The 12,236-nt window shown below is 38.1% G+C and overlaps 1 protein-coding gene across 2 annotated transcripts in view; it reads left to right on the top strand.

Moving 5' to 3' along the window:
- Positions 1-11,298, top strand: part of CCT8 (chaperonin containing TCP1, subunit 8 (theta)) — an 11,696-nt gene extending 398 nt beyond the window's left edge. The window contains exons 2-15 of one of the 2 annotated variants that reach the window (XM_010585289.1): positions 1,361-1,451; positions 2,062-2,141; positions 3,338-3,487; positions 3,759-3,939; positions 4,674-4,735; positions 5,425-5,562; positions 6,005-6,183; positions 7,147-7,213; positions 7,296-7,383; positions 7,494-7,609; positions 8,867-8,938; positions 9,143-9,307; positions 9,742-9,861; positions 11,069-11,298. In XM_010585289.1, the coding sequence (XP_010583591.1) occupies positions 1,361-1,451; positions 2,062-2,141; positions 3,338-3,487; positions 3,759-3,939; positions 4,674-4,735; positions 5,425-5,562; positions 6,005-6,183; positions 7,147-7,213; positions 7,296-7,383; positions 7,494-7,609; positions 8,867-8,938; positions 9,143-9,307; positions 9,742-9,861; positions 11,069-11,146 (1,587 nt within the window). In that variant the 3' untranslated portion in view covers positions 11,147-11,298. Of the gene's footprint in view, positions 1-1,360; positions 1,452-2,061; positions 2,142-3,337; positions 3,488-3,758; positions 3,940-4,673; positions 4,736-5,424; positions 5,563-6,004; positions 6,184-7,146; positions 7,214-7,295; positions 7,384-7,493; positions 7,610-8,866; positions 8,939-9,142; positions 9,308-9,741; positions 9,862-10,294; positions 11,045-11,068 lie in introns of those variants that run through there. The other variant, XM_010585288.1, reaches the window with a different exon arrangement.
- The last annotated feature ends 938 nt before the right edge of the window (positions 11,299-12,236 follow it).

Below are 12,236 nucleotides of genomic sequence, written 5' to 3' on the forward strand. Positions count from 1 at the left end.
CCGTCGGCGCGGCCCCCGGTTCTCGTCGCCGCGGGGGTGCTGCGTGGGCTCCCGGGGCCGGTGCTCCCTCCCGAGCTGTGTGCCCGGCTCGTGCCTCGGCTGTGGAGGCGATGTCGGGAGGGCGTTTCGTTCGGAGACCGTCTGTAGGCCGTGGTCGGCAGCATGCGACCGGGCCCTGTAGGTTTAGCTGTTCGGATGCGTGTCCCCCGCTTGTTCTGTACGTTCCTTGACGCCTTCTCTGCGGCCGTGCCCGTAAGAAAAGTGCCTCGGCCAGCGCTGTAGACTAACGTACTATTTTCCATACATTTCCTTTCCATAAATCCGTTCTCATTGTATTTAACATTAACGTAATGAAGATTTTGATAGTAGGCAAGTGCTGTGCCTGATAGAAGCTTTCTTTGAAAAAGTGGACAGAAAGCAAGCAAGGTGGTGGGTTTTTTTGAATTGCATGGGAAAATAAAAGGAAGAAAATTTCTGATTGCTGTTAGTTAATAGAAAGGACAGTGAAGTTAGCAGCTCGGAAAGCCCTCTATTTTTTTTTTTTTCTTCAGAATCTTCCTTGGGGGACAAGGAGTGGCACATGTCAGGGGCAGGGGGAGAGCAGGGAAACAAAGCGGCCTAGATGCTGGTTCTCTAATAGAGAATTCAAGGCCAGAATAGCAAGAGCAGACTTTTACAAAACAAGGAAGCAGGTGGCATTTTGAGATGTTTGTTTTGCCTTTAGAGACTATATATTGTTAGAGAGTACTTTTGTCCGTTCTCTTATGGGCCACACATTACGTTTTACCCTGCCCTCTCTGGGGATCCCTCCTTTTCTTAAGGCTTCCAAACTGAAGCCAGGCTGATCAGCTTCTCAAACACAAATATTTTATGAATCGTTCTGCTTCTGAATTTTCAAATCGCACATGTTTGAATGTACAAGTGAGTTAAATGAATTTTGTGGAATACAGAGTTGTGAATAAAGAAGCTTGTACAAAAACGCATGCTTACAAAACCCTTGCCTCTCTTCAATCTGGTATTGGTTATTTTCTGTTTCCCTTTGGCATGCCACTAACTTTTTTGGAAGACGTAAGAGATGCAAACTATATTGAAAATTGAGTCACTGTTCAAATTTTCTGTTCAGAAGCTTATCGTGCCTGCTGAGCTGCCTAGTTGAGAAGGAGTACACTGTAGTTCTTTTCTCACTGTCTTTGGGTAAGGTTTAGTTTCTGTTTAAACTTTAAGTGAAATACCAAATCTAAATTAATCAAAAACTTTCATGGACTCAGTAGATTATTCATGCTTTGATGAGAAATGACTAGTTTATCCCTTTCTTTTTTGTTAGAAAGCCTAATTCTGAGCAGAACATTTTTCTTTTTAGCATTATTCAGGACTAGAAGAAGCTGTCTATAGGAACATCCAGGCATGCAAAGAACTTGCTCAAACCACCCGTACAGCTTATGGACCAAATGGTAAATAAATCCTAACATTATTGTAGTGTTTTTGAGCAAAATGTTATGTTTGAAGGCTAAACCTACCTTGACTGTTTGTTTGAAGAAGCAACGGTTTGTTTCTTGAGGAGACACATTGGACTTGCTGTAGAACTCTAAATATAGTCTTTGTGGCTATACAGATTAGACTTTGGTTAGCTCTTGAGTTATGCACAATGTACCTGCCTTTGCCAGGTTTTTGTACTAGTTACTGTGTCCTCTTTGCTGTCTTACTGCTATATGGAAGACCCACAAAAATTAAGGGAAAGAAAATAACTTGGTAGATAGTCATAACGAACATAACCGTACCATGTCTGGTCAGATATACCAAAACAAAAGGTGTTCTCCAGCATCAATTAATTAAATGATATACTAATATTTTTGAAGAGAAAACTGCTTATTCAGAAACTATTGATTTCTCCTTAATGTAACATGCTCCAAAGTGTCATTTTGTAAAAATCTTTTAGGTTCTTAAATTATAAATAGGGCTAGTGTTTTAATGTGTGAGATATACCTGAAAGTTATGAAATGGTATCTGTGTACAAAGTGATGTTTGCCTAATGATTTTTAATTTTTTTTTCCCCCTCGTTAGGAATGAACAAAATGGTTATCAATCACCTGGAGAAGCTTTTTGTTACAAATGATGCTGCTACTATCTTGAGAGAGCTGGAGGTAAGTTTTCTTGCTCCAGAAGATGTCGGTTGTGAACTAGTGTTTCTGTTCATGGGCTGCTATGGTTCTGAATGTTAATAAAGAAATACATGTCACCCTGTCAGATAATTTACAGATGTCATTTTGTAAATCATTTACATTTTTCACTGCATTTGAGTAAAGTCAATGAGCTATATCCACAGTGAGGAGTAGAGATCTTTTTGTAAAGCAACATTAAGTAGTTGCAGGAGATGCTTAATAATTGCCTACTTTTTTTTCCCCCCAAACCAGTGTAGATTTAGAAGAGGGTTTGTCTAGACAATACAGTGTTTGGAAAACTCTGAAATAGCTGTTGTGTTAATCTCCCAGTGTTGGTGGTTGCCACTTTCTCCTGTCTGCTTAGAATACATTAACTGGATTTAAGAAGCTTGAGGATATAGCAGCATCTTCCTGTGAATACAGTAAAAGTGTGGAAAGACTGACCTGTCCTAACTTTTTCTATCAAATTCACATTTGTATCACAACACAAATAATATTTTACTGAATTCTATACTTACTGATAGAAATAATGTAACTATTTCCTTACTTAATGCATTGTGTTAGTGTTTGGTATAAGTAGAATAGTGGTGGAAGTCTCAGTTCTGTTTTTAAAAAATTATTTGCAGACTAGTTACTTAATCTAATGAGTCTTGCATGTTACTTTCTGGGATAAAATGACAGTTGCTTTAGTTACATGCAAGAATACAGCATTTTTATTGCATTTCTTTTGAAAGAAAGGGAAAGCAGTGCAATCTTTAAGCAGAAAAAACACTAGAATTAAACTGTGATTTAGACGTCTATTTTGCGTGTTACACATATGAATTCAGCTTGGAGATCTAAACTTCAGGCAGCTTTCCTGTTGCAGAGCTTGATTATGAAGCCACTGCATCCTGTAAAAATAGCATAGAACCAGTATCAAGGATGCCTAATTCATGTTGTAGGGGGAATGTTCAGTTCTCTGAGTTTATTTTGTTTTTTTAATAATGTTTGTACTTTTGCTTGTTAGGGAAGTTAGCCAATTAAGATAATCTGTGCTGCTTTCTTTTCCAATTTTGTGCATTCTTAGTATCTCTAGATACAATTTGAAATAAAAGAGCTTATACTGGATGCATAGGAAAAACCTGGAACTGTAGTCTAGGTGGGATATTAGTAACTAAGATGTGTAACTTCTTTTAAAGGTCCAGCATCCTGCTGCAAAAATGCTTGTGATGGCTTCCCACATGCAAGAGCAAGAAGTTGGAGATGGAACAAACTTTGTCCTTGTTTTTGCTGGAGTTCTTCTGGAGTTAGCAGAAGACCTTCTGAGGATGGGGTTATCAGTCTCAGAGGCAAGTTATATTGTTACTACAATTCACATCACTTGAATTCAGATTGCCATTGGTCAGTATTCTTGCGTCATGTTATGAATCGTCTGCTTCTTTCTGAACTAATGTTTTAGTGATGTATGGAAGAACAGTATATGTTTTGCTGCTTGTGATTGCTTGCTTCCCTTGTAAGCTTTTGCATTTGTTAGTGTTTTATGGCCCTTTGAGAAGGAGATGGAAGCAGTATGAATGCATAGTGAAATGGTGTAGTGAATATTTATTGTTTGCTGCGCAGGTGATTGAAGGATATGAAAAGGCTTGCAAGAAAGCCCTAGAAATTCTTCCAGATTTGGTGTGCTGTTCTGCAAAGAACCTTCGAGATGTTGAAGAAGTGGCATCTTTGTTGCACACTTCAGTGATGAGCAAACAATATGGCAATGAACGTTTTTTGGCAAAGCTTATTGCTCAGGCCTGTGGTAAGTGGACAAGAACAGATGAGTGCATGCATCTAAAAAACTGAGTAGGTTTGCTTATGATAATTACTAATGTCTTCATGGAAGATAAAAGGTATGGTTAGTTTATCAGCTTGAATTGGATGGAAAGCTTTAGCCTCTGAAATGAGTATAACCTTCTTTCTCGTTTTGAACTCTTTGTTGGCGTTGTGGCTCAGGAAAGGTCTGTGTTTTCTACTAAACATTTATAGAACTAGCTTTCTAGTCTTTTTAAAGCAGAACCCCATCTTTCTTCCTCTTTTTTATCATTTGGAAGATGTATTACACTTCAGGTAAGCTGTTACTAGTCTCAGCCACAGAACAATGGAAGCAGGACTGTAGTTGTGTTGTTTCCTCCATTTAGTTTTCCAAGAAAATACTTTCATGTCTAGTTTAAGTGTTTTTTCAAAGTATTCTGGGTCAGACTTCACTCTTGAATGTAAATGGATATTTGGACTTAATTAATTGAGCAGCCTGAATAGATATTGCTTTCTGATTACTACATTATAAAAACAAAATTTCTGTTTCTCTTGATGCAGGTTATTAGCAGATTATAACTGCCTTAAATTTAGGCAGGCATCTCAAACCATTACATTTTAGTACTTCAGAAAAACTCCAGGCATTATTTATGGTGGTGGTGTTCTACTTTATGCATTAAGCAATACAAATTCATTATTTTTGTGTTTTTTTTTTTTTTTCTTTCTTTGTTCACCAAACAGTTTCTATTCTTCCTGATTCTGGTCATTTCAACGTTGATAATATCAGAGTGTGCAAAATTGTGGTAAGTTAGCAAGTAGCTAGCTTTGCTGTATTATTAAGGTAAACAGTTCAATGAAAGTTAATTTTTAGATCTTTAAACTTTGAAAGTGTCTTTTCTATTCTAATCTCTGTTGTGTTGTGGCATGCGTAATAAGTTTTGGAAATTGGTGTTTACGTTCTTTGTTTAGTGCTGAGTAGCAGCTTTCAGAAACAAAAATCATTAATATTGAAAGTTTACCCTAAATCAGATACATGAACTTAAATTATACACAGGGATGTTGATTTTGTTATAGAAGCAGTCATAAGATTAGGCTAAGGTGCAGGCTGCCGGAAATGTAGCGGTCTAATCTTGCATTCTTTTTGTCAGGCCTCAGTATGGTTTGTAGGTTTGGAACAAGTTTATATGTAGTAGGAATTTCCCCCTGTGTTTTTTACTCGCTAGTAAATAAATAACAAGTTGAGCACAGCAAATGAATGTCACAGGCCTTAACCTGGACCGCCAACTAATCTTAAAAAGGGAACCTGTAAGACAATGTTTGATGTTGCTAAGTCAGCTTAAGTCTTATTTCTTTATGCTGCAATGAAAACTTAGATTGCTACATTCAAATGAATGTAAGGACTGCTTTTCATAAAGGGTAATGCAACTTTCTGACAGTAAATGATCATATTATTGATATGATATATTCCCCCATTCCATTTCTTTCCTTTCAGGGTGCTGGTATCTCTGCTTCCTCAGTACTGCATGGCATGGTTTTTAAAAAAGAAACTGAAGGAGATGTTACTTCTGTCAAAGATGCAAAAATAGCTGTGTATTCCTGCCCTTTTGATGGTATGATAACTGAAACTAAGGTATGTTAAAGCTCAAAATAAGTTAGATAGCCATTTATGCTCATGTACTCTTATTTTTAGACTTAACTATAAATATTCTTGACACTTGGTGATTAAGATATTTTTGTTAATATTGAGTTCACTAGTTTAAAAAAGTTGATAGAAAACGTCTGAACCTAATTTTGCTATACAGGGTTTTTGGGGTTGGGGAGTTGTTACTGGTTTTTGTTGGGTTATTTGAGCCAAACTGTGTGATAGAATGTCTGAACCTCAAGGTTGTCTAGAAATGCTAGAATTGCCGTTTTTTGGACATGTTTTACCCCATTGCCTGGGAAGGGTGGCAGTAGTATTAAAAATAAGATGACTTGAGGTTTATGGACAGGTTGGGAGACAAAATCATTTGTCAAAAACTTTTAGGCATGTAGTTAATGCTGAATTGTTAACAGTGTATGTGTTTTACTAGGGCACTGTACTTATAAAGAATGCTGAAGAACTGATGAATTTCAGTAAGGGAGAAGAAAATCTAATGGATTTGCAAGTCAAAGCTATTGCTGATAGTGGTGCAAATGTAGTAGTAACAGGTGGCAAAGTGGCAGACATGGCACTTCATTATGCCAACAAATACAATCTTATGTTAGTCAGGTAAGTACTAGAAGAGCATAAAAGCATCTGATCTACCAGGTTTATGAAATGTACTTGCCATATTGTCTTTTGCCTCTCAAGTGAATTAGAAAGAAAATATTGCAGACTATTTGGTTTTCTAGTGGATCAAAACCTGAGCTGTGGTTTGGTTGTTTCATAGCTTATGTTTCTTGATAGTATTTCACCTCTATATAGACAGCTAATTGGGGAGTTACTTGTGTATGTGATACTGTTATTCTGGTTTAAGTGCCTTTATAACACAACTGAAATCAAGAATATCAAAATTTGTGGATCTAGTAAAGAGGGATGTGGCTTCAAAGGCATATAAGGCTAAACCATAATGGTTCCCTCCTGGTCACAGTTCTCATGTGATGTTTTAGCAACGATGAGATATGCCTCCGTGCATCACTAATGTATTGATGGATGGAAGAACTAATTCTTAATACTTTTCTGTCATTTTTGTGGACCTTGAATCTTCTTGTCTATAAATAAGGCATGTTTATACATCCTTGAATTACATTCTGCACAACATAAAGTCCAATTACTAGCAGCAGCTCTCAGGTCTCACACAAATTAGTGGTCCTTTATTGAAAGCTGTAACTTTATTGGTGGTGTCCAAAAAGTTTGAACTTTGGAAATGGAGCATGATACTGTAATCTCTTGCATAACAAAGAAGGATCATTTTAGAGGTGTTGTAAACATCAGTTCAAGTCTTACGCACTAGAAGATGAAGTTTGATAATTTCCATGTATTTGAACTACTTACTTGTTTTTAAATTCTTAGAAAATAGTATTTGCATAGCTTCCCTGAAAATAGAAAATTATAACTTGAAAAAAATAGATGAGTGGATTTTATAACTTGATGCAGTAAATTTTGATAGAGTCATTAGTTTACAAAATGCTTCCAGGTTAAGAGAATGTTTAATCGTATGTTAACATTTATTCTGGAAACTTGCTTTTAAAGGTTGAATTCAAAGTGGGATCTGAGAAGACTGTGCAAAACTGTTGGTGCAACAGCCCTCCCCAGACTGGTATGGACTTTTCAAATGAGGAGCAGAAGGGAGAGAGAGCTGATGAGCAGGTTCATCTCTTAACTCTTGTTTTTCTTTCCAGACTCCCCCTACTCTAGAAGAAATGGGTCACTGCGATAGTGTGTATTTGTCGGAGGTTGGGGATACGCAAGTTGTTGTGTTTAAGCATGGTATGTATGTTCTTTAGAACTCCTAATGCTACTGTTCTAGAAGTGTGATGTTCATATGTGTTTTACATCTAACAAACTTAATTCAGTAATGCACATGTCTGTCTGAACAGAAAAGGAGGATGGTGCCATTTCTACTATACTCATTCGTGGGTCTACAGACAATCTGATGGATGACATAGAGAGAGCAGTGGATGATGGTGTAAATACTTTCAAAGTACTCACAAGGGTAAGTAACCAGGACACTTCAGTTATCAAAACTGAGCTATGGATCAGTTTGAAGCAAGACTCAGGCTTGCTTTGTGCTCATTCGCTACAAAGGCTGTAGCAGATATTTACATTGTTAGCTGGAGCCCTTTTGAGGTGTAGAGGGCTGTGTAGAGAAGGTAGCTGCCGACATCCTTGTGAATACAATGTACATAAAAGAAGGTGCTCAGCATGTACTGCATGCAATTTTCCAGTAATGAGGTGAGTTCTTGAAGATAGATTAGTTCTACCACTTTCTAATGACAGTCAGCTCTTTGTTGACTATTTCCCTAAATGTTTTGTAATGTTCCTTGGAAACCAGGCACAGAAGAAAAGCCAGATAGCTTTGTTTGTCACTGGGGATCAGGAGGAACTGACTGGTTGTCACCAATGAACCAGCAATTTAGTTTGCAAGACACGCTTCCTCCACATACTACAGAGACACTTTATAGATGGAAGAATTCAGTTTTTCAGAGTTTTTTCTGAACAGCTTTTGTGGACTTTTTTCCTTTTTCCTTTTTTTTTTTTTTTTTTTTTTTTAAATGCAGAAGGAAATGTTTGTGTATTTACTCAGAAGGTGGCATGCAAAAAATGTTAAACTTTCATTTGATGCTTAATGTCCTGTACATAACAACACGTGCACATTGATTTAGAGTACAGAAACAGCCATAGACACTGCGTTTGATTGTCTCCAGGAGTTGTCCTAACTTCTGATTTATGATGATTACTTTTCTTTTTAAAAGACTGGGAGTTCTTAAGTGATGTTGGTTTGCCAAAGGATATACAAAATGCTTAATTTAAAAACAAAACAAAAACACTCAACACCTCGTGATACCTGTTGACATATTAAACTTAGTGTACAGTAGATTGGTTTCCTGCATATTTCCCAAAAAGTTAATGGAAAAGATGAGAAAATCTAGGAGTTCTATTATTAGTAAGCAAAGAGCTGAAATTACTTTTTTTAAAACTAACAAACAAAAAAAACTCAGACACAAACCCCACTGCATTATTTTCTTTTTTACAAAAGAAGCTATTTTTCTTCAAAGACATTTGGAATGAATGAGTAAATTCTGGGGAATTTCTCTTACAATGCATGTTTGTTCTGAAGCAGATTCTTAGTAAGTCTGCATGGGATAAAGTTCTATTGCGTTCCTCTTGATAGAGGATATAAATTCTAGAAAGTAAAAATTGATGTGATGCTTTAAGCAAAACTTTGCATTTTGGGATGGTCTGTTCACAGGATAAACGTCTTGTTCCTGGAGGTGGTGCAACAGAGATTGAATTAGCCAAGCAGATCACATCTTATGGAGAGGTATAGCAAATGGGCTTTTTGACTTTTTATATACACAAACATATATGTACTTAAATATATATATGTGACTTACAAAGATATATACATATTGTTTTATATCAAAATACATATGTGTATTAATGCATATAAATAAATTAAGAATGTGGGGGGAAATACCTCCCTAAGGTTTTTGAAATGCTGATGTGGTTTTCAATTTCACTTTAGACTTGTCCTGGGCTTGACCAGTATGCCATCAAGAAGTTTGCTGAGGCATTTGAAGCCATTCCTCGAGCACTGGCAGAAAACTCTGGAGTAAAGGCTAATGAGGTCATCTCCAAACTTTATGCTGTGCATCAGGAAGGGAATAAAAATGTTGGATTTGATATTGAGGTAAATAGTCTCTCACATTAGTTGGTGCTCTGCAGTACAGGGTTATATGTAAACATACTTCTATCAGTATGAAGTATTTACGAATTAATTGAAATCACTGAAGCTCTGTGTTGCACAGTCTAGAAGAATAACTTCTTAGAATTGTAATACCAAAGTGGGTTTTTTTCATCAGCAAGCAGTTAAATTCAATGTAGTATAGTGGCCTTATGTAGGAGGTAAAGTGAGATACTGAGCTAACGTGTGATGGAGAGTAAGCCTTTAGTAATTACTTATTTTGTCCTCTTGCTAATGGATTAGGATTGAAGGTTTTCTGAAGAGAAAAGATGAGATCAGAAGAGTGATAATTTGTTCTAAATGTGTAACCTCGAAAACCCAATAACTTGCTAGGTAGAAGCCTGAGAAAGTTTTGAATAATGTTTTTCCCCATCTGATAGGCTGAAGCTGCTGCTGTGAAGGATATGTTGGAAGCTGGTGTATTAGACACATACCTTGGAAAATCCTGGGGTATCAAGCTAGCTACAAATGCAGCAGTAACTGTCCTAAGGGTAGATCAGGTAAGCTTACAAGTAACTTGGGTGCTGAACTGAAACCTTTAACTCAGCATGCAGAACACTAATGCAAAATATGTGATTCTTCTAGGCATGTAAGGCATTAAAATAGGATACTTGAAAACCTGGTTTGTTTATTTCTGAAAGCCAGGAAGCAGTTTGTTCAAGAGCTGGCAATGTTGCAATGTTGCTGCTTCCATGGGAGCCCTATGAATGTTTCTTTTCTTTTAAGATTTGACAGTTGATACTTGTATCCAGAAAGTTATCCTAACTTCTGTAGGAGAAAGATTTAACACAAGAAACCTTCTCTCATATATTGTTCTTACATGAAAATCAAACTTTTAGGAAAAACAGAGGTTATAATTTTAATGACAAATCTTAACTTTATATATCTTGTGGAACTTTAGCAAAAACGTATTTGCATGTAAAATTTCTGTAGATTATTATGGCAAAAACAGCAGGAGGTCCAAAAGCCCCTAAGCAACAAGGACATTGGGATAAGGATGACTGGAAAGATGAGCCTGAAAAATAGTATGCAGTAAGCTCTGTTTCTCTAGCAGAGAGAGTTATCTGTGTATGTGAGTGCATGCATGAGTATATTGACAAGCATATGGCAGATGATATCTTTCTTGAGGACATGTAGTGCTGCTGTCTTACATGTGCTTGTTGCTACATTTTGTATTTGTGCCTTTGCTAATGAATTTTACACCTAAAACTAAATTTTCAGTGAAGGGATCACAAGTGCAGTTTTAGTTTTACCTTACTTGTCACTATAGCAAGTGCAGAAAACAAGCCTTTAACATGGTAGGACTATTGGACTTTATGCTTTTTGAAGTGTGATGTTTAGACTCAATAGTTCAGAACAATAGCACTGATAATTCTGCTTTCTGTAGTGTGCATCCTGTAAACCAGTCACTCATTAGCCTATTTAAGCACTCACTTTATGTAGACTAACTGAAGTCTTAATTTGCATGCAAAAATGAGGTAAAAGCCATTTTTTTGGCTCAGCTTCTGCCATTTTCAAGAAAAAATAATTAATTTGTGAATATCTCAGTTAGATGGGTAATAATATGTATTGGCTTAGGTTCAGAGTAGGGAAACTGCATGAATTTAGTGAATGTTGACAGTCAGCATCATAGGGCTGGAGTAAGTAAGGCTGGAGTAAGAGTCTGATTCTAACCTTATCTTTTTCTACTTCCCTATTATCTTCAAGATCATTATGGCAAAACCAGCTGGTGGCCCTAAACCTCCATCAGGAAGGAAAGACTGGGATGAAGATCAAAATGATTGAACTATTTAACTGTACTTCTTAAGTGACATGATTATGTGAGTTTTTTAATATTGCAGTTGGAGCCTGTCACAATGTTTTGCTCTATTGCCTTTAAGTTATGAACTGTGTCCTATGGAGTGCAGAACTTCAAATAAATGTACTCACTGTTAAAATGTTAACTGTCATTTTATTTGGACTTAGTGTGACATGGTTGTTCCCAGTATGTCAATAATGGAGGTGCATGTGTGGGGATGACAGTGTGTGGGTGTGGGGGGCTGAGCTTGGCTAGCTGCCAGATGCCCCTTACTTGCCAGGACAGAGTCAGAAAGTAAGTTGAAAAAGCTGACAGGTCGAGATAAAGACAAGGAGGTCACTTGCTAGTTACTGTCACAGGCAAAATGAATTCAACATGTGGAAAATTAATTATTAAAAATAGAGTTGGAGGGTGAGAAACAAGAACAAGAACTAAAACACCTTGTTCATCTCCCCTTCTTCCCAGGCTCAGCTGTACTCCTTCGTTCCGGACTCCTCTACCACTTCCCCTACCGCATGGTGCAGGGAATGGGGGTCGTGGTCAGTCCATAACAGCTCCTCTCTGCTGCTCCTTATGCATGCTTTTCCCCTCCCACAGGGTACTGTCCTTCATGAGCTCCTTCAGCATGGGGCTCCTCTGTGGGTTACAGTCCATCAGGAATAAGTGCTCCTGTGTGGTCCTCCCTGGGCTGCAGTTTCTGGCAGGAAAACCTGCTCCAGCCTGCTGCAGCTTCCTTCAAGGCACACATCCACCTGCTTTGGCCTGGGGGCTTTCACAGCTGCAGTGTGGAGGTCCAGCATGGTCATCTCCATGAGCTGCAGGGGGCAGCCTGTTCCAGTGTGGTCTCTCCAGGAGATCCCTGCTGGGGCATCTCCTTCCCCTCCTCCCCCTCTCCCCTCGGTGCCCACAGGGCTGTTTCTCATGCTTTTCCCCTCACAGCCGGGCAGTGTTTTGCCCTTTCTTACACAGGCTTTCCCCACAGCTGTGCCCTGCGGGGGGTGGGTCGGAGCCGGCTGGAACCGGCTGGGTCCAGCTCAGGGCAGCCCCGGCCTCTCCTCACAGAGGCTGCCCTGCAGC

Source organism: Haliaeetus leucocephalus, unplaced genomic scaffold (genome assembly GCF_000737465.1).
Source record: "Haliaeetus leucocephalus isolate CR32 unplaced genomic scaffold, Haliaeetus_leucocephalus-4.0 Scaffold93, whole genome shotgun sequence".
Classification (NCBI taxonomy): domain Eukaryota; kingdom Metazoa; phylum Chordata; class Aves; order Accipitriformes; family Accipitridae; genus Haliaeetus; species Haliaeetus leucocephalus.